The 22,432-nt window shown below is 37.2% G+C and overlaps 1 protein-coding gene across 4 annotated transcripts; it reads right to left on the reverse strand.

The window, feature by feature from the left end:
* Positions 1-15,992: 15,992 nt before the first annotated feature.
* On the reverse strand, positions 15,993-21,718 carry LOC116029288 (TMV resistance protein N-like). Of its 4 annotated transcripts, none has more exons than XM_031271217.1 (6): positions 21,062-21,718; positions 19,121-20,204; positions 18,004-18,285; positions 17,744-17,866; positions 17,114-17,210; positions 16,507-16,640 (listed from the first exon to the last, which is right to left on the reverse strand). In XM_031271217.1, exons 1-5 carry the CDS (start codon positions 21,553-21,555, stop codon positions 17,118-17,120), a joined length of 2,076 nt encoding a protein of 691 aa, XP_031127077.1. In that variant the 5' UTR covers positions 21,556-21,718; the 3' UTR covers positions 16,507-16,640; positions 17,114-17,117. The 4 variants fall into 4 exon arrangements, with proteins under 4 accessions (XP_031127073.1, XP_031127077.1, XP_031127076.1 ...); XM_031271216.1 differs by having other exon boundaries at positions 17,114-17,213; XM_031271214.1 differs by having other exon boundaries at positions 17,114-17,222.
* Between the last annotated feature and the right edge of the window lie 714 nt (positions 21,719-22,432).

The following is a 22,432-nucleotide window of genomic DNA, read 5'->3' on the forward strand; positions in this document are numbered from 1 at the left end:
ATGAGGTTCAACAACTGGATATAGAATTCGATATAACCCAATGAGAGTATTGAACCTTTAAAGAATTGATTTGGAACACAAGTCATTAGTGAGTAACACGATTAATAGGGGATATTAGTGATGATTGATTTTGATTGATCATAACAATTTTCAATTGGTGTATCATGCACACTTTGGTTTACCTTAGTATGTGAGAAGACCTTAATCTTCTTCCAAAAGATTGAATCCCAGACTCCAGGAGCCCCCACATCCAGGCCCAATAAAGTATTTAGGAGGATGTAAATCGCGGTAACTCAGTGGGTCAGTAGATAAGATTAAATACCGTTGTGCACAAAGGATTGAGACATAGTAGGACACAGATTGCTGTGATAATCCAGGGTCAATATCTGATTTTGGCGTCAGGGGCTCGTAGCTTACTTTAAGATTGTAAGAACATATATACAATAGTTTATTCTAGTTTTCTGTCGGTCCTAATAACAAAATTAGCATTTGTCATTAGCCAAAATCTGACTTGTTGCCGTGGTTTTCTCTTTGCCCACGTGTGCTCGTGGCATTTTCTTGCCCATCTGTCATCCGTTTAATAAAAAAAATTTCTATACAATAATACAAATCAAACTTGTTTAAATTTTGCATTCAGTTCTCAGTTATAGGAAAATAGTAGATCTAATTTCTATGTTAGAGGTGTTATCACCTTATAGTTTTCGAGTTAATAAAACGACATTATCAATCCGATTTTGTTAAAATTTATTATGAGAAACTCTAGTTGATCAATGTTAAAGATGTATAATTTCATTAGTAACTCCATAGGACCATACCATAATGGTCAAAAAAATCAAAAATATAAATTACTAACATCCATTAGACTGATTGGAAATTCTTTTTTTTTTTTTTAAGTGTAATTAAGATTAGTGAAATTTCATTAGTAGTTTTGATCAATTAGAGTTTTCAAATAGTAACATAAATTTTGTAATAAGTTCGAGCCTCAGTGGAGACAACTGTTGACTCTTTGTGTTTCAATAGATTGAGAAAGTAGCTATAAACATATACTACATTGTAACAGAGTCAGTAGTACTCAAGAAAAAAAAACATAAATTTTGTAATAGATTCATCAACAGAGAAATCAGAAACACCATCACTAATAACGTGGGACAAAAAGTAGTGTTGACAACGATATAGAGATTCATTCCACTATTATTCTATATGACTACATCTCCCAAATTGCGATTTGTTATTTAAAAAGAAAAAAAGAAAAAAAAAAAAAGATAGAGAGGGAGAATATAGAAGAAATAGATGTTAGTGTCAATAGTTTATTGTAGGGAGATTGGAGGGAATCTTGCTGACCTCTTAATAGTGGACAGGGTTCATATTCCTACGTCTTGAATTTCTTGATGACTTGATATAAAATATATTTACCTTATCTGGACAACCTTAATTGATGCTTAAGGATGATATACTGTCCAAGACATCAAGACTTATAATAGCAAGGCCATTAGTAGGGCTTTTTGCATAATTTTTTTAGGCCACCTAGTCGGAGGGGAGAGAAAATGAGGGAAAAAAAAGAAAGAACAAAAGCTGTCAGAAAAAAATAATAAAAGCTGTCAGAAAAAAATAAAGTAAAACATAGTGTTTAACGTGCCTAGTGGGCGTGTACCCTGTGCACACGCCCATTAGGCGCACTTTGTGCGCAGCACGGCCAATTTTTTTTTTCCTATGCCTCACAAAAAATCACATGAAAAATACTATGTGTATTCTCATTTTTTACTCCTAACTTTTATTCTCACACAAAAAATCTTGATGTAGATATTTGTATTGGCACTCACACGAAAAAAATAGCTTATCAATGTCCGTCACATCAGTGAATAAGATTTGGGTGTCTATGTAGTAGGACTCAAATCACATTTTTAATAATAAACTTTAAAAATAAAAATTTAAAATTAATTAAAAATATTAATACTACCTCCGTCCCATTTTGTTTGTCTGATTCGGTTAACGAGGCTTGACTGAAGTTATTTTTTATTCAATTTTTCATAATATTAAATTTAGTATCAGTATATAAAATTTATATATTTAGAAACTACATTAAAAGTACTATTAAACACAAAAAAATTAAATTTAAAAATAATTAAAAATTACTAAAGAAAATATGCAATGAAGAAAGAGTTAGTTTGACCAATGAATAGTAAACATGACAGGTAAAATGGGACAGAGGGAGTATTAAAAAATATTTAAAAATTAATATTAAAAAATATTAAAATTAATATTTTTAATTTTTAATTTTTAATTTTTGTTTTTAATATTTATTGAATAATAAACTTTAAAATAAAAATTAATTAAAAATATTAAAATATTAATATTAAAAATATTAAAAATTAATATTAAAAATAATAAAATTAATATTTTTTAATTTTTTAATTTTTTTATATTTATTATTAGAAAATTATTTTAAAATGTCACATCACCATCCATGTAAGCAGGTAACCTGATGAAATGGAAGGTAACCTGTTATCAGGTGAAATTGCATGTATTTAGAGTGTTCAGTGGCCTAATTACACATTTTTTTCGTTCAATGGCCTAATTGCACTTTCAGGTTACATTCAGTGGCCAATTTGAACCTTATTCCTTATTATTACTACTTTTTTTTTAAAAAAAAACAAAGAACTATATTAATTCAAATCCAAGGATAATGCATTACAAATGATGGGGGAGGGTTAGAAAACCATGGGGGAGGGTTAGAAAACCACTCTGAGCAACCAGACATAGAAATAGATTGTTGTGCTAACAAATGGGTTGTCTGATTCGTAGATCGCTTAGCAAAAACTAAACTACTCTAAGTAAACATACTCATTAAGTTTTTAATTTCGTCAGCATTACATGAAAAGAAGAGTCTCCCAAATTGGAGTTGAAACCTTGTGTAACTTGTTGCAACAAATTGGCCTAGTTCATCGGCTACTGCATCGACTTCCTTAGAATTGTAATAGCCCCTCCAATGAGACCCTCTTGTTGAAACAAATTGGCCTAGTTCATCTCTTAGGACACAACCAAAACCCATGCGGGCACCTTGCTTGTCAATGGCCGCATCCACATTCAACTTTAGGAATCCTTGTTGACATTTAGTCCAGGTATCATCAGTGGTGATCCTCGTTGCCGCATGTTGTCTATTCATCGTTGAAAGTGGAAGAAACGACGAAACAAGTCGAGCTTCCGAGAAGCGGCCTCAAACCCAAGAAGAAGTCATTGACGTCGAGTCACCACATCATCACAGTAGGCCCTTGGCAGGAATGGAAGAGACAATCTCTCGCCTACCTCCTGCTAAAAGGAGTGTTAAAATTTCTGGGGGCATGATACCTGTCGAGCAGTTGAATGATTACATCATGGGAGCAATCAAAGGAAGGCTCGAGGGATGACAACCTTCATACACTTACACCAAGCCTTACACCTTGAAGATTGAAGACAATTTAAAGATTTGAGAGCTTTTGAAGGCATTGAAGGCATTTTGAAGCAATTAGAGACTTGAAGCATTCGAATACTTGAGGCATTTGAAGATCTTGAAGGCATTGAAGGTATCTTGAAGCTCTGTAGAGTTGATTATTTTGAAGCTTGGCGTTTCCCACTGAAGATCATGCCACTTGAATCCCGGAAGGTCACGTCAATTGAATCCCGAAAGCCACGTCAATAGAATCCCGGAGGCTACGCTGCTTGAATCCCTGAAGCTACGCTGCTTGAACCCCAAGGCACTTCAGTAGAACATGTCAGTGAATAATCAGAGGACTACATAGAGATATTATACCTACACCTTAAATTACACATACTGTAACCCGATTTTGTGAATACATACAATTTCGCTTTATGTGTTTACAGATTTTGGCACGCCCAGTGGGACTACTCTGCCTCTCATCTCTTCACTGTTGACGTTTTGAGCTCTACAAATAATCTAAATGGCATCAAGAAATCCCTTCTCCAAAAAGACCTACGCTCAAGCTACCGGCTCTAAGGCTTATTCTGTGGCCAGTTCCGATGACAATCGCGAGATACAAGGTTCAATGACTCGGATTCGAGCGATGAACCTAGGGGTGGAGTTGGACGAGACCCAGAGCATCGCCCGCAACATCGTCTGAAGGCTTGGAAGCGGCTCAACCAAGTCATGGAAGGTTGCATATGACAAAGGTTCGTCTGCTACAACAGAAACTGTTGGTGACAGGAGTTATACGAGTCTTACTCCCTCAAATAAAACTACCAGCAGCAAGAGTCCTACTCCATCAAGCAGATCTCCTACCAGTGGAAGTTCATATCCTATATCTCAGCTAGGGGTGAGCATAGTTACCGAATAACCGACGAAACCGATAACCGATAACCGAACCGACTAAAAATTTCGATTATCGGTCGGTCATCGGTTATTAGGCCAAAAAATTTTGATTATTCGATTATCGGTTATCAACCTTTAAAAACCGCGATCACCGAATAACCGACACTATATATATATATATATATATATATATATATATATATATATATATATATATATATATATTATACGTACTAAAATATATTATTATTTTACACAATGGCCAAAACCAAAAACCAAACACCAGTACATAATTATATATATACTCACAGAGTGAGTTTGATACCAAGGCCTTGGAGAAGACTCTAAGGTTCGGTGTGTCACTTGCTCTCTAGCCTTAATTTTATTTTGTTTTTTGACGCCACAACCTTAATTGATTAAAACATTTTTTCCCCTGTGATAACGTTGAAGTACACAATAAGGTTGCAAATACTTTTCAACAGATTTGGGATAACATATAGGGTTTGTTTGATTTAGTGGCCATGGCATGGTCTTTTCCAGTTCTGTTTACTTTTTCCTAATATCCTTTTGTGAGAAAAGTAGAAAACTATCTAGCAACAATTTATTCATTGAGTTGTTCCTGGAGTAAAATAATAATAATAATAATAATAATAATAATAATAATAATAATAATAATATATACTCACAGAGTCACAGTTACATACTGTGTTTTTCCAAACAGTTTTGTTTATTTGTTTTGAATTATGATTTATGATTATGAAGACATAACTTTCTTTTCTCACAAAAAAAAATTTTAAAAAAATAATAATAAAGACATAACTCTCAGTTTTTCGGTTACCGAAATAACCGATCGAAACCGACATAATCGGTTTCGGTCGGTTATAGGTATATGTTCGATCGATTATGTAGATTTAAAAAACACGATCGGTTATCGGTCGGTTATTAATCATAACCAACTGATGCTCACCCCTAACCTCAGCCATCGCCAATGTAGAAACCAACATCAGAATGGACTCATTTCTACACAGTCATGCCCGCTATGACAACGAACGCCGCTTGGGTGGAGGAACAATTGGCGAACATCACCAAAGCTCTTGAGGGAATAAGTGTGCTTTTTCACAGTCAAGAAAGGAGGCCCAATGATCTCAGTGATAATGTATAAAGTTGAAGAAACAGCGAAACAAGTCGAGCTTCCAAGAAGCGGCCTCAAACCCAAAAAGAAGCCATTGACATTGAGTCACCACATCATCACAGTAGTAGGCCCATGGCAGGAATGGAAGAGACAATCTCTCACCCACTTCCCGCTGAAAGGAGTGTTCAAATTTCTGGGGGCATGATACATGTCGAGCAGTTGAATGATTACATCATGGGAGCAATCAAAGGAAGGCTCAAGAGAGGACAACCTTCATACACTTACACCAAGCCTTACACCCAAAGGATTGAAGAAATGAAGATGCCGCTGGGCTACCAACCTCCCAAGTTTAAACAGTTTGATGGCAAATGCAACCCAAGGCAGCACATCACCCACTTTGTGGAAACCTGCAACGATGCTTGAACATATGGAGATCTCTTCGTCAAGCAGTTCGTCCGCTCTTTGAAGGGCATGGTTGCATCGATAGCAAGAATGACATGGAGCATGAGTTCTTGACTCACTTTTATAGCACAAGAAGGACTATCAGCTTATTGGAACTCACCACCACCTACCAATGGAAGGGTGAACGTGCAGGCACTTACATCAAGAGAGGGAGGAGGGAGTTATGCCTCAACTGTAAAGAAAGAGTATCACAAAGGTCGGCAATTGAAATGTGTATTCAAGGCATGCACTTCGAGCTCTCACACATCCTGCAAAGAATCAAGCCTAAAACATTTGCAGGATGTATGAGAGCTCGATTCTTTGGATAGTTCCTTGCATAGTTCCTCAAATGTTTTAGACTTGATTCCTTACAGGATGTATGAGAGCTCAAAGTGACTACCTTGAATACACATTTCAATTGCTGAGCTTTGTGATACTCTTTCTTTACAGTTGAGGCATAACTCCCTCCCTCTCTCGATGTAAGTGCTTGCGCGTTCACCTTTCCATTGGCAAGTGGTGGTGAGTTCCAAGAAGCTGACAGTCCTTCTTGTGCTGTAAAAGTGAGTCAAGAACTCATGCTCCATGTCATTCCAGCTATCGATGCAGCCATGCTCCAAGTCAATGTACCAATCAAAGGCAGTGCCCTTCAAAGAGCGGACGAACTGCTTGACGAAGAGATCTCCATATGTTCAAGCATCGTTGCAGGTTTCCACAAAGTGGGCGATGTGCTGCCTTGGGTTGCCTTTGCCATCAAACTGTTCAAACTTGGGAGGTTGGTAGCCCAGCGGCATCTTCATTTCTTCAATCCTTTGGGTGTAAGGCTTGGTGTAAGTGTATGAAGGTTGTCTTCCCTCGAGCCTTCCTTTGATTGCTCCCATGATGTAATCATTCAACTGCTCGACATGTATTATGCCCCCAGAAATTTGAACACTCCTTTCAGCGAGAGGTGGGCGAGAGATTGTCTCTTCCATTCCTGCCATAGGACTACTGTGATGATGTGGTGACTCGACGTCAATGGCTTCTTCTTGGGTTTGAGGCCGCTTCTCGAAAGCTCGACTTGTTTCGCCGTTTCTTCCACTTTTAACCTTTTCACTGAGCCTCCTTTCTTGACTATGAAGAAGCACACTCATTCCCTCGAGAGCTTTGGTGATGTTCGCCGGTTGTTCCTCCACCGAAGCGGCGTTCGTTATCATAGCGGGCATGACTGTGTAGACGTGAGTCCATTCTGATGTTGGTTTCCACATTAGCGATGGCTGAGACATAGGAGATGAGTTTCCGCTGCTAGGGGATATGCTTGATGGAGTAGGACTCTTGCTGCCGGTAGTTTTATTTGATGGAGTAGGACTCGTAGAACTCTTGTCACGAATAGTTTTTGTTGTAGCAGACGAAACTTTGTCATATGCAACCTTCCATGACCTAGTGGAGCCACTTCCAAGCGTTCAGACGATGTTGCAGACGATGATCTGGGTCTCGTTCAACTCCACCCCTAGGTTCCTCGCTCGACTCCGAGTCATTGGACCTTGTATCTTGCGAGTGTCATCGAAACTGGCCACAAAGATGCCTTAGAGCCGGTAGCTTGTGCGCAAGTCTTTTTGTAGAAGGGATTTCTTTATGCCATTTGGATTCTTTGTAGAGCTCAAAACGCCAACAGTGAAGACATGAGAGGTAGAGTCGTCCCATTCGGCGTGCCAAAATTTGTAAACACAAAAAAGCGAATTTGTATATATTCACAAAATCGGGTTACAGTATGTGTAATTTAAGGTGTAGGTACAAAATCTCTGTGTTATCCTCTTATTCTTCACTAACGTGTTCTACTGAAGTTCCTCTGGGTTTCAAGCGGCGTAGCCTCCGGGATTCAAGCAGCGTAGCCTCCGGGATTCAATTGACGTGGCTTTCGAGATTCAATTGGCGTGGCCTTTCGAGATTCAAGTGGCGTGATCTTCAGCGGGAAACGTCAAGCTTCAAAATAATCAACTCTGTAGAGCTTCAAGGTACCTTCAAGATCTTCAAATGCCTCAAGTCTTCGAATGCTTCAAGTCTCTAACTGCTTCAAAATGCCTTCAAAAGCTCTCAAATCTTCAAGTTGTCTTCAATCTTCAATGTGTGTTTTGAGATGTCAAATAAGGGCTCTATTTATAGTGGAAGATGTGACCACTATCCCTCAACAAACTCCCTAAATATTTGATTAATTATTTGTTTAAGGGAATGAACCTTGCCACAATCAAGTCTAGTTCAAGATTTTATCATCTAATTCGAATTCAAATTAAATTATAATTATTAAATTTAAATATAATAAAATTATATTTAAATTATAATTATAATTAGATTCAAAATATGAATTGGACTTGGATCAGTTAATTAATTAATTCAATAATCCAACATCAAATTTAATTGGGATTAAATTAATTCAATGGCCCAATTAATTAAATTGGTCCAATAATCAATCTCGAACTGAGCCCAATAATGATTTAATCAGATCATTTATCAGTTTCAAATTTTCTGTGTCTATAGCTTCACACTAGGCTGAGTAATAACATTGTGTTTTTTTTACTGTGTAGCTAGTTGACTCTACTATCTGGCTTTTCCAAATGATGTCATTGCGCAACATCTAAATATTCCAACAAACATGTAGAGAATACATATCTGATTACTAGAAAGCGTTGCTGTCATAAAGCCTAACCAGTCATGGAAATTATTTACTGGGCCGGTGGGTGTTTGATAACCCATATGGTTCCAACAGGATCTGACATACTTGCACTCAACAAATAGGTGAAAGGTGGATTATCTGCCATTGCCGCATAAATTACATCTATCCTAGTAGTTGATTTGTTTCTGTCTTAGCTTATCTTTAGTTAGAAGACACGATGTGCAAGCTTGCAACAAAAATGTTTCGACCTTGCGGGGAATTATGCTATGCCATAAACTGCTCCAGTGTTGGATGTCCTCCCCGTGCAGTTCCCCTCTGATGGCTTTATAATATCTCTTAACATGAAACTTCCCATTCTCTTCTGGTCCCTAAATAATTTTGTCTTGAACCTGTTGTTTAGGAAGGGAGATCCTTAGTATAAGGTCGTCAGCATCCCTAGGGCTGAAAATGTTTCTCATGGTGGTTTCATCCCAATTTAAATTTGAAGGGCCAATTAAATTAGCTACCTTTGAGTTTTCCATGGGAGGGAAAGGATAAGATGTCACACATGCATTTGACTTTTCAGGCAACCATCTATCACCCCAGATACAAACTTGATTTTCATTCTCTATCCTCCATTTTGTGTGTTTGCGGATGATTTCCTAGGTTGCCAACAAACTTCTCCAAATAAAAGTTGGATGAGCACCAACTTTTGCTGCAAGAAATGAAGAGTTCGGATAGTACTTTGCTCTGTAAATTTACAAAGAAGAGAGAGGTTGAAATCAGGACTTCTTCAACAACTATCTGCTCCTAGAGAAAACTTGGGGCGGCGCCTATGTCGGTAGTAAGACTGAGAAGGTCAACATTGGAAGATGGCTCACGGACGAGACCCATGATCTCCTCATTAGTAGTCGTGGCATAAACCCCTTCTTCCTTAGCATCAAGATCTAGGTTTTCCTCTATCACTTCGGGTAGACCCATGGCCACTAGATCAAATCTTAGAATCTTTTCATACAACATCGAGTAAATTTATTGTTGCATTGAGTATATCCCGATTTCAAATGCAAATTGAGTTTTTGCCTCAACCGCCTCCTAGCTCTCCTTGGTTTCCAGAAACTCTTTGACAACCTTGGGGCCAAGCATGTAACTCATCACGTCTTCTTTGTACTTGGTAGAACGCTTATAGGCCTCCTCCGCCTCGCTAAGGGCAACAACATGGGACTCAGACAATGTAGCAATAGTGGCCGGAGTATTTTCATAGTCTTCTTGCTCTTGTTTGTAGAATAATGCTAAGTCCTTGTGATTTTTTCTCAGCACGCCAAGCTCACCCTCTTTTGTCTTTATGGCATCTTCGCGCACTTGGAGAAGCTCCTTAAGGCGTTTGTTATCCTCAAAGATCTCATGGAACACTGGTGGTTGATAGTTTTCGTGGGAGATGAAATGAATTTAGGTATGTGGATGCAAGGGTAATGATAAAATGAAGAGTTTATGACTCCCCGAGTGTCGGTCTCGAAAGAGAGACGTGGAGGTGTGTCAAGTGCTAGTGCTTTCGATTGATTGAGTCATGTGATGCATTGAGTGTGGGTTGTGGGTGTGGTGAATGGTGGTTTAAAAGTGCAAGTGTTCATAAGGTAATGCAATGTGAAAGTAAAACAAATATAAGTAAACAAATATGAGAAAACAAGGGGTTGGATCGTGTTCTTCTATGTTGCATCCTAGTGTGGCTCGAGTAGTGGATAAATGATGCAAGGATGTTGGCTATTCAAGAGTGTGTCTTCTTAGTCCTTTTCCACCTCTATGTACTAGGGCATCTTAGACTTAGGAGTGCCTTTTAGCAACCAAAGTCATAAGAGACATTTTATCAAACACCTTAGCTACACACTTTCCTACTATTCCTTATGAATTCCATAGGATCTATGATTGCCATAAAGCTTCAATCTCAACTCTAATCAAAGACATGATAGAGTCAAGAGCTCAATCTCTCATTTAGATTGGCCAAATCCATACAAGATCTCATCAAAAAACAATCAATAGACAAGAATAGAAATTCAACAAACAAAGCAATTTAATCCACAATAAGATATAGGATCATCACACTAGCAACATAGCTTCACACAATCCAAGTCCTAGATTAAACTAGCCACACATATTCAAGAATTCAAGAACAATAGCTAATTCAATCAAAGAACAAGATAATGAAAATAGATAGATTAAAGTAGAGATCACCTAGTAAAGAAGTGTATCCTTCAATCCAAGCTCTCAATCTTCCTTTACAAGGTGAAATTGCAAGACTAAACTATCCTAAAAACTAAGAAATGAAGAAGAAAAATGGAATGTAGAACTAGGGAATTTTGACCTTCTCTAGACTGAAAAACCTTTCCAAAAAGAACCTCCTCTGAAATTCTATCAAGTTCCCTTAAATAGTCACCGCAATTTCGCCCTAAACACATTTTTGCGCAGTGTTCCATCCACACCACCTACACGCATGGTTGCAGGCGTGGATGGTTATTGGAAAGCTGCCACGCCACCTACACGCGTGGTTGCAGGCGTGGATGGCTACTAGAAAGCTTCCATGCTACCTACACGTGTGGTTGCATCTTTCCGGGTCTTTCGGGGCTCCTGACTTGCTCGGTTTGCTTGTTTAGCTCGTTCCTTGTTCCTAGTAGCTCCCGGGACCTCTGAAATGCCTCAATTTACACCAAGGGTAGCTTTGTGTGTGGTTAATGAATTTAAAGCACAAAATCTCACAAGATTATCACTTAAGGATGCTAAAAATGCTATAAAACACCCTTATTTATACTCAAATAATAGGTGTCTTGGGAGCTTATCAAACACCCATTCACGTTGGGTATGGATAACTTGTCCCGCTAGCATAGCTTACACAAGGATGAGATGAGATATGCATGGGGAATGATAAACTAATGAGTTAAAGTGATATGGACAACCTCCATGGCGTACTTAAGGTACCGATAATATAACAAGTCTATGTCCATAGCGGCCAAATAGCTCACATTCGCCGGAGGGGCAACCCGAGCAACATACAACCTGATGTTGATACTACCGCTTGTTGGTCCCAAGGGGATGGGGTACAAGTCTAGAGTGTGGGGGGGTGAATAGACTTGTATAAGATTTTGCAAATCTTTTTCGACCTCTCGTGTGTATTGGACTTAGGATGTTTAGGTCCGATACCTCACAAGATGAAGACAAAGTTTTATGCGCAGCGGAAAAGTTATCCCCTTTTTAATTAGCACGAGTTTGAGTTAGTTCGAGAGGTGTGATTATATGCAGTGCAGATCGAGAGATAGTTAGTGAGAGATAAAAGCAGAAAGTAAATGCGAGAGAGATTTTTAAGTGGTTCGGCCAACCCGCCTACGTCCACTCTTCTTCTAGAAATTCCCTAGAAGGATTGCACTAAAACTACTCTTCTTCTAGAAATTCCCTAGAAGGATTGCACTAAAACTTCCCTTCTTCTAGAAATTCCCTAGAAGGATTGCACTAAAACTTCCCTGTTTAGTACAATATCGAGCGCTTGAGCTTTGATCACGAAGCCCGCCTCAAGCCTCAAGTTTTTCGCCCCGCTTCTTGTTACTCCACCTCTCGAGCACTTGAGCTTTGATCACCAAGCCCGCCTCAAGCCTCAGGATCTTCACAAGACAGCTCCTAGGTTACTCTGCCTCTTCTTGCCTTCTCCAAGACAAGGTTGTTCCGGTTGTCACAGGTTGAATGTAACAATCTCCAATCTGACCAAAAGCTTTCGTTGAATGATCTTCCTTGTAGAGTAGCTTTGGTCACCTTCTAGATGTGTAGTAGTTGAAGCTTTGTAACTCTCTCAAAACACTAAGATGTGTTTTCTCGCACTTGTGAATATCAAGGATGATATTCCAGATTAAGCTCTTGCACTTTGAACGTTTGAATCAGACACCTCTTATGATAGCTTAGAATATTCGAACTTCTTTGAACTTGTGTCTTCACGTCCTTATATATGAGAGTTGAGGAATAATTCCGTTGGAGGGAAAATTATTCCGTTTGAAATCTGTTTCCCATGTTGATCATGGGACTTGCATATTTTTAGCATGTTTCATGGAGTGGTGGTCTTGTAACTTGAACCTTTTGTCTTGTAGTGAATATCCCATATTCCACTATCTTGAGTCCATGCTCCACTTACTTCTTTTGGTAAAAGTTACTCTTTTTATATTCCCATTGATCCTCGTTTTAGGGAATAAGACCGACCTTTGATTGGTGCATCTTCTATCCGTTTGTTGTGGAGTTCTGACGTGGCATCCACTTCTGGCTGTTTTATGTTCCCATAATACTCTGTCAGCACCTCCTTAATATTTTATCTCCATGATATTCTTCTTCTCCAAACTTAGATTACTTCATCTATGCGTGTTAACTGCCATTCAGTTCATTGGAGAAGTGCCAGTTTATCGAGACCAAAGTTGATGTCTCGACTACTTGATGTCTCGATCCCATGTCTCGAACTGGATTGATGTCTCGAGAGATTTCATCTCTCGAACTCTGCTTATGTCTCGAGACTTAGTTGATGTCTCACAGACCCTTATTCCTCCAGTGATGTCTCGTGCCTTCTTCTGATCTATCTATAAGTTTTCAACACGAAACTTCTAAGATGTTCAAGCAAGTTTACCTTAAGCTTAAATATTTTCCGAGTTGAGCTCAATTACCCGGTTGTATTCTCGCTTTTAGTTTACTTGTCGAACTTACATGTATTTCCTATCTATCGAGACTTAGGGGATTGAACATTACATTTGGTATCATCAAAACCTATTACAGTATGTTCCTAACACCGCTTACTAGAGATACTCCAAGGGGCACATCCATCCCAAGCCGAATTAGATTAGTCTAAGCATGTGCAGCTTGGTCTAAAGAGGTGTCCCCCGGCCGCTCAAGGGGATAGACAGGGAACACAGAAGGCCCTACAAGAGCTAAGGACCAGGACGGGATCTGGCGTGGCTGGCATTACCCCTTCATTAGTTATTGGTTTATTTTCTTCCCCTTCCTGCGAGAGTTTTCCGTTTTACTCTTCTTGGATGGGGAATTTTGGGAGGGGTAGCTCGAGTAACATACACCTTGATGTTTATACCATCACTTATTAGAGATGCTCCAAGGGGCACATCCATCTCGAGTTGAATCAGATTAGTCCGACCACGTGTAGCTTGGTTTGAAAAGGTTTCCCCAGTCGCTCAAGGAGATGGACATGGGACACAGAGGGCTTAACAGGGCCATGACTGGATCTGGCATGGCTGGCGTCACACCTTCATCAGTTACCACTTTATTTTTCTTCTCCTTCCCATAGGAGTTTTCCATTTTACTCTTCTTGGACGGAGGATTTTGGGAACGCCTAGACATATATCGATTTGATATTGAAGACATAATACATGCAAAATAAAAATATCCCAATACAATGGTTAGTCAGCAAATAAAGTGGGACAGTTACGAATCGTGACAACAATAGAAAGAGTGTGGGCTAGAGGTTGAAAATAAAGGAAGGATACCAGTTAGTTCAATGGTAGCTGGTTGAATCCTCAAGAAACCTAACTTTGCCAATTCCCACTAGTGGTATACTCAATGATCTTTAAAGGACCACCCCTCATCAATGCAACCACATCCCAATGCACATAAAAAATCTTATCTAGGGGTAGATGACATTGCACTTGGGATCCGCACCTGACGTTAAATGGAGGGGGAATACCGTGGGATATAAAGATAAACTTGGTCTTCCACACCTTGTTAAATGTAAAACGGTCGTTAAAAATCTTAGATCGATGTCTGGTGGAAATGGAAACAAAACCTTTATTCTCAAGGGAAGATGACCTACCAACAAAAAATAAGGTCTAAAAAAACTTAGGTTGGGTTCTACCNGGCCCCCCGCCGCACTCTCTCTTGACATAAGGAAAGGAGGACAACAATCACTTGATGGTTGTTAGGGATAAGCTGGCATGGGGATATCTCGTAGTAATTCAAAAATTCTACTATGAAGCTATGGAGAGGAAACTGAAGCCCACCACCAAGGACAGTAATTGGACTCCAAAATATGTGTCTCAAGGAGGGTTGGAAATATTAGAATCAGGCTTAGGGATAAGTGTAAGAATCTCGGGACCAACAAGACCTTGGGTTTCCTCCCAATCTTAGATCTCTTGTTAAGGTCGTATGGGTTCTATAAGGGACTTATCAAGAGGAGAGTGGGAGGCTCTATGCCTTCTCTGTTTCTGGCGAAGTTTTGGTCCTTGAAAGCTAGGGACTTGGGAATTAGAAGAAGCATCGCTACTCGAAACAATAAAAGGGATAGGGAGAATTGTCAAAATGAGAGGTAAGGTGGTCATCATTAGGAAACTATTTCTCATCGTCAGTGGGGAGGTCGTCATCATCAATTAAGTACAACACATCCATTATAAAAGTAAGAAAAACTAACATGGTCAACAAGTTGAAACATTCAAAGACAAATCGCCAAAGGATGGAAAGATAGCTAAGTGGCACAAAAGATTAAGTCATATGCTAATAAAATCCACAAGAGTGCAAATCATGGAAATTTAGGAAAATAAATTTGTAACATTAAATTACTATGAATAATGGCAACGGGAAAGGGTCGAACAAAGATCTCAACTGTACCATTCTCTAGCAAAAAAAAAAAAAAAGGAGGCACCGAGGTCGTGCTTCGGCCAGACCTCGTCCAGCGAATTCCCAATAAAAGAAGAGAGAGAGAGATAAGAATAAGAAGAAGAAAAGACTTACTAAGCAACAGAAGTCTTGAGATTAGTGGGAGAAATAGTTATTGAAATTAACATTTCAATAATGTTTTAAAGGGGGAAGAAGACATAAAAAAAAGAAGGAAATATTTCATGAATAAGGAAATATTTGGAGAATAAAAATAAATAAATAAATAAAATCCTTAGATTCCAAATATAATTTAGGAATCTACCGCTATTATTACTCCTAGGGCTACCCTTGCAGCTCGGGAGTAAGGGGGTTTGTTGACAAGAAAATGAGGCAAGGTGCACCAACCCGGAGAGCCGACCCAAAGAATTCAAGGACCACGTAATGGTCACATACACACGTAAGAGGAGACCACAATATTTACTTCAGCACTACATCATTGAAGAAGAAGCAATTATAATGGTACAAGACACATAATGTAGGCTTCGACATTACTATAGAGTTTGTTACACTAAGCAAAGAGACGTTGTACACATTAGTATAAATAATAGACTTGTGACAAGCAGGGGACACTCAATACTTTCTAGTTAGAACTGTTAAATAATACTACTTGCCGTGTTACTCTTTCTCTAAAATATTCTTCGGTAGCATTTATATCGTTAATTAACAAAAATACAAATAATAAATTAGGTCTCAAATGAGAAGTCTCAGGTTCGAACCCCAGTGTGGTGGCGTTGACTCTTTGTGCTTCAGTAGGTTGAGAAAGTATATATGAATAGATACTACATTGTAACATAGTCAATAGTACTCAAAAAAAATTAGGTCTCATTTTTTTTGAAGGGAAAAGGATTATCATTAATTCAAATCAGCATACAAGGCATTAAACAAGAAAGGAGGAGGTCGAACCAACCATTCCTTCCAACTTGACAAAAAAAAACTTACTCCCTAGCCACTAAATGTACAGTCAGGTTCGCCAATTAACCCTACCCAACTTTAGTGATGGGTGCAAATTGTAAGAAGCCATCTCTATCAGTGTACAAAGCTTCAACTCCTATTTTCATGACTTCTGCATATTCTTGAATGTCTGTTATAGCTTTAGGAGTAACTTTGATGACTTCTCCAACTTTTATATCTTCAAGCCCATCAAATTTAGGATCACTCCATGGAATCAAATTTAAAGTAGAAAATTCTCCCACTTCTGCTATGAAGTTATATTTACTGAACCAAAGGGTTTTGAAACCACTAGTTTCAATTGTGAAGTAATAATGACGAGTAAGTCCTGGCGGGAGTGAATGAGCTTCCCACACTATCCAAAAAAAGAATCCAACAAATCCCCTCTCCATGTTGTGTAATGGCCATTGAAAAGATATTGATGATCCTTCTTCCTTACATGTCATCCATCTCGGAAGTTCATTAGTAGTAACAATGCATTCAAAATAGGAATCTGGCTTGGAACCTATTAAAACCTATTTAATGATGAAAGCAGACAAATGTACATACCAAGAGTAAGAATTCGTCAACAAAAATAATGAAAAACACCTTATGTATTTACTAGCCCACTAACATTTTGTCATTATGTGTGTGTGTGTGAGAGCGCTCAAATGCGGCTAGGCCTTTATGTGCAGCTGATGCAACCGTACCTAATAGTGATAGGAAACACACAATAAAGGAAGGCACCAATGCACTACAAAATGCGTCATTAGGTACGCATCACCACAAAACACACTATTAGGTGTGGTGAAGCCAGGTATGGTACATTTTTTTTAGGTGTGTAGTGCGTTTTGTGGCGTTTCCTAACACAACTTGTGCATTTTTGCATACCTAATGGTGCGGCTGCACCGGCCACATGTTAAGGCCTAGCCACATTTGAGCTGATATATATATATATATATATATATATATATATGTATATATATTATGCAAATTAAAAGAAACGTACCTTCTTAATGCTTTCTGAGAAATAATTGATATGGGGAACACGTATTAACTGCATTTGACGTAAATGAAGATTCTCCCAACCTTGAATTTCTTGCAACCTGCTGCAACCACTGAGATATAACTTTTTCAACTCCGTACAATTTGATAAATTTGGTACTATTTCCATGGACTCACAATTTTTAGCATCAAGATCTCTAAGTTTATGAGGAAGCTTGGGGAGCATTTTTAAATTGTTGCAACATAACAAAGTAATTGACTCAAGATTGGGAGGAAGTTGTGAGATGGTCTTTAGATTCTTGCAATTACGTAACTCAATATCCCTAATATTGGGAGGAAGCTCTTGGATGATTTCTAGGCTTTCGCAATAATTCAAACAAATGCTTTCAAGCCTAAACAAATGAGATAGGTTGGAGGGCAAACGAGGGATATTGGTATGGAATAGATACAAATCTTGTAATGAGGTTAGATTTCCAAAATCTTCAGGCAATTCTTTTAGTTTTAGGGCATAGGCTGCAACAAGATGTTGTAATGAACTCAACTTACAAAGGCTATTTGGAAGTTTCTTTAGCTTGTCACAGCAACTAAAATCTAAATAGAGTAGTCTCCCCAAGTCTCCAATAGAAGAGTGTACCTTTACCAAATTATAGCATCCAACAAATGTTAGCTTACGGAGATTTTGAGCGCCACTAAAGTTCGGAGTGCTTGTGAGATGTTCACATGAATTGAGATTCAAAGACTCGAGATGTGGAAAATACTGTATTAATCAATTCAATGAACAAAAAGTAAAAAAAAATAAATTAAAACTTGTATTAAAAGTTATTATCAATCTTAACTATTTTGTTATAGATCGAGAGAAGAGTTATCCAAAAGAATAAAGTATTACCAAATTACCTTTAAAGGGGCTTTAAATTCTTTGATGTTGCTCTCCACCATTTCCAGACTCACAAGCTTCTCAAAGAAACAATTTAATGGAATAGTAATATATTTCAAAGGACATTGAGTCCATCGCAAATATTTAAGCACCTTGGATAGATGTTTGAACTTTCCATCAATATAGACACCATCAATATGAAGAAACCTTAAATTCTCCATGTTCTTAAATGCTTTTGTATTGTACTTCATATCTTTTGTGGAAGAATCATTGAATACAATCACCTCAATCTTTTCACTACCCTATACACAAAAAATAAATTAGTTAAAGAAGTGCATACATTATTTTATGGGGAAAAAGCATTCGAACTTTATACAAAAAAAAAAAAAGTAATTAGACATCTTTACTTTAAAAAGTCATAATTAAATATATCAATTTGTCATTTTTGTACATCTAGACCCAATAATTGGTTATCCACCGGTAATTAGGGTTCCGACAACCAAAACCAACGACTAGTGAACCTACAAAAATGACAAGTTGATGTATTTAATTGTAACTTTTATAAAGTTAGTGGCCTAATTGATTTTTCCTATCAAGTTTAAGGACTTATTTAACCATTTTTTATTTAATTATGTGGTTAAAGAAATTATAATGACTATATTAATTGAATAGAATAAAATTTTCAAAGGAAGATCTAAGTGAAACATGGTAAACAAAGGGAAATGACCAACGGTGTAGGGTACTAATGCGAATGGACAACATAAAGCAAATAATTCCTAACTCTAAAAGTATTCATTCGCTTTTATCGGACCAATCCCATCAATTTCAAGTTAAGAGTGACATTCCTACTCCCCATGGGTAATATTTAAGCCATAATATTGTTTGTACATGCATGTTTCTAATTTTTTTTTTTCATAATTTTAACTTTGATTGAAGAGACATTCTATCAATTATGTCACAAAATTTTAGAATTGAAAAATGTGTGATTTAAGTACAATTATATGAGCAAAGTGAACCACAAAACTTAGAGGCAAAGAATACCTTCATTGTAATATGAAAGAGCTACCTTAAATACTAATGTTGACTAAAGATTTATGCACAATAAGAATGAGATAAATGGAAAAAAAAAATCATTACCTTTTGTCCTATAAGCACATCATGGATATCATTGGGACACCACAATCGGCTGCGTTCACATGGCTTTTCCGGAGATTCTAAACGAATTATTTCTCTTCCCATCTCTCGTACTAAGCTATGCAAACCAATCCCATCCCATTGACAATAATCTATCAAGCATTTGTCAACCAAGTTTCGAATTTCAATGGTTGAGAAATACCCCATGGCATCAATAGTCTCCTTGGAAATTTCACGAGAGAAACAAACAAGATCAAGAAAAAGGGATTTGATACGATCATCTGGAAGCCCATCATAACTGATCTTAAGTTTAGCTTGAACATCATTATTAGGGATTTCTTTCAATTTATCAAATGCACTAATCCATTCCTCTATTGATTTATCAGAAAGATAAGCCCCTAACACTTTAAGAGCTAATGGAAGTCCCGCACAATAAGCCACTATGCCATCTAAAACCTTAGCATAATCTTCTTTTGGTTTCAAACGCCCACTAAATGCATGTAGGCTAAAGAGTTCCAAAGAATCGTTATGACACAATGGGCCGACTTTATAATGTTCATCCTCCTTCAATTCTTTAAACACATGTGCATCTCTTGTAGTTAAAATAAGTCTACTTCCTTTACCAAACCAATCTCGTTCTCCACATAATGCTTCAAATTGGTTTAAATGTTCTAAATTATCGAGGACAATGAGGCATTTTTTTACTTGAAGCCAATGTTTGATCAATGCTTTTCCTTCACCTTCACTACCAACTTCAATCTTCCTTCTAAGAAGCTTACTAAGAAATTCTTCTTGAAATCTTTTTATTTCTGAAATTCCTGAACTAATCTCAAGGAAGCAGCTCCATTTAAAGTATCCAAAAAATTTGTTATATAGAGTTTGGGCAAGAAGAGTCTTTCCAATACCTGCCATACCATAAATTCCAATCATGCGAACATTATTGTCATCATGTGTTCCATACATGAGCTTGACCAAGCGATTAACATGCAATTCAAGTCCAACTACATGTTTCTCAACAAACATTGGGACTTGACTTACTATCAATAGAACCTCTTGAATGATTCCATCAATGAACTTCGATTGATACCTTCATTAATTATGTAAAAAAATCAAAACAAAACTTTTAAAAATTTGAATACATAATCACACTCCTAAAAAACATCATTGTGCATTCAAAAGTAATCACTGAAAATGGAGAAGTGAATGTTGCTTTTAATTCAAATCTTGGTGTATCTATCTCAGAAGTCAGAGCGCTACACTAAATAACACGTAATGAATTTTAAACGAATAGATGTTAATTAAAATGAACAATTAATTTAATATGAATAAAAAACATATATGTATGTTCATTTTTGTCTTTTTTAGTACTATCGTCTATTAGAATTGATAATATAATATATGTTTTATACTTTCTCAAATAATTAATACTCCATCACCAGGGTTCAATCCTTCCTCAGTTTAAGGATAACACAGAGGTGTCATCTGAGTACAAATGCTTGGCATATGTTCATTTTTGTTAGTCTTAGGCAATACATGTGAAGTCAAACAACAATAAACGGGTAATTATTAATCTTAATTGCAAGTTTGCAACTAATAAACTAAAACAACGTATGAGTAATAATAATATAGCAAGCCTCCAAACAATTAAACTTTATAATGAAGTTCAATTTTAAAGTTCATGATTAAAAAAAGTGTCAAATAAGTCACTAAATTTATTGTTTTTGTGTAATTGAATCATTGAAAGTGTGCAATTAAATCATCAAAAAGGAAAATATTTTGCTTGTTTGATTATTCAATTGCACACTTTTTAAATTTAATAACCTACTTGAACAAAAATGATAAGTTCCATGACCAATTTGACATTTTTTTGCAAAAAATAAATTACCCGTGATAAATAATATATTAAGAATAATATATCCACACAAAATAATGAGAAAACGTTACCCATTTGCCATGCCTTGCAAATCCCATCCTGACATATTTGCAACTTTAGTGAGAGCACATCTCCATTTGTGTACCTTATTGCTTCCCTCAAAACGTTCTTCATGTTTTGCCAAAGCCAAACCATAATTCCCACTTTGCTTACGCACTTCAGAAGGGTCAACGTCGTAAAAAATAGGAAAAATTATCTGTTTTCTGGTCTCCTTGCACTCAACGATTTGCTCTAATTCGTCAAGACACCACCTAGACGAGGCATAGTCTTTTGAAAAGACTATCATAGAGATTCTAGAGCTTTGGATTGCTCTCGTGAGCTCGGGCGCTAGATATTCACCCTTTTTGAGCTCCTCCTCATCTCTGAATGTGCGAATTCTGTTTTGACATAATGCAAAATAAAGATGATCGGTAAAATTTTTACGTGTGTCCTCACCTCTAAAGCTCAGGAAAACATCGTATTCCCAAGTGAAAGCTTCAAGATTGATTGTTGATGAGCTAGCCATAGATGGAGTGTAGAAGCAAATTAAAAAAGACTTGAGCGCTGAACTGCTGATGACTGATGAGGCTAGCTACTTGGTCATTGTTTGTGAAGGAACGGAATATATAGAGAGAAGATGTAAAGTAAAGTATGTAAGAAAAGTGAAAGGGAAAGAGGAAAGAAAAACGCATGACTTGAAGAGGGGAAATTTCCTAGCTTTAATCTACTCCGACCGCGTTTTATAACAGGCATTTCATCCTTTCCTAGCTTTAAGGCAGCGTGGGTCCCACTCCAACCGCGTTTTAACAGTCTTTTTTCTTTTTCTTTTTCTTTTTCTTTTTGAAGATAACAGTCATTCTCGTCCACCAAAAAGTCGTTGGGGAGGAAATTATTGAGGGACAGGGATGACTGTTGCAAATTACCATGGTTATTGCGTGTAACGTGGTCCACACAGCTGTGTAGATTATGATTCTAAAATAATATTATTTTATTTAATTTTATTTTTTCGTGCACTTAATTATAACAATAGCTCATAATGTATATTATTTTAAAATATAATATACATTATATTACTCCATATGTTTCATTATTCTAACATATAATGTACATTGTTTTAATACATAATGTACATTATCCTAACACGTATTGTACATTATTCTAAAGCATAATATACATTATTCTAACGCATAATGTACATTATTTTTATTCATAATATTCACGACGATATTTTGGACCGTGGTCCACAAAACTGTGTTGACCGTAATTTGCCGGCAAATTATTGGGAGGGCAAATAATAAGCTCTGTGTTTGGCAGAGCTTATTTAAGAGCTTATAGCTTATTTAAAGCTACTAATAAGCTATAAGCTCAGTTTGGTAATGCTCTCAAAATAAGCTAGTGGCTTA

This window comes from Ipomoea triloba, chromosome 9 (assembly GCF_003576645.1).
Source record: "Ipomoea triloba cultivar NCNSP0323 chromosome 9, ASM357664v1".
Taxonomy (NCBI): Eukaryota; Viridiplantae; Streptophyta; class Magnoliopsida; order Solanales; family Convolvulaceae; genus Ipomoea; species Ipomoea triloba.

Coding starts and splice junctions, on each gene's coding strand:
- LOC116029288 (XM_031271213.1), bottom strand. CDS start 21,555: ATGGCTAGCTCATCAACAATCAATCTTGAAGCTTTCACTTGGGAATAC. Junction 18,286..19,120: donor ATGTGCTTATAGGACAAAAG/GTAATGATTTTT, acceptor TTTTGTGTATAG/GGTAGTGAAAAGATTGAGGT. Junction 17,867..18,003: donor AATTTAAAGCCCCTTTAAAG/GTAATTTGGTAA, acceptor TGATTAATACAG/TATTTTCCACATCTCGAGTC.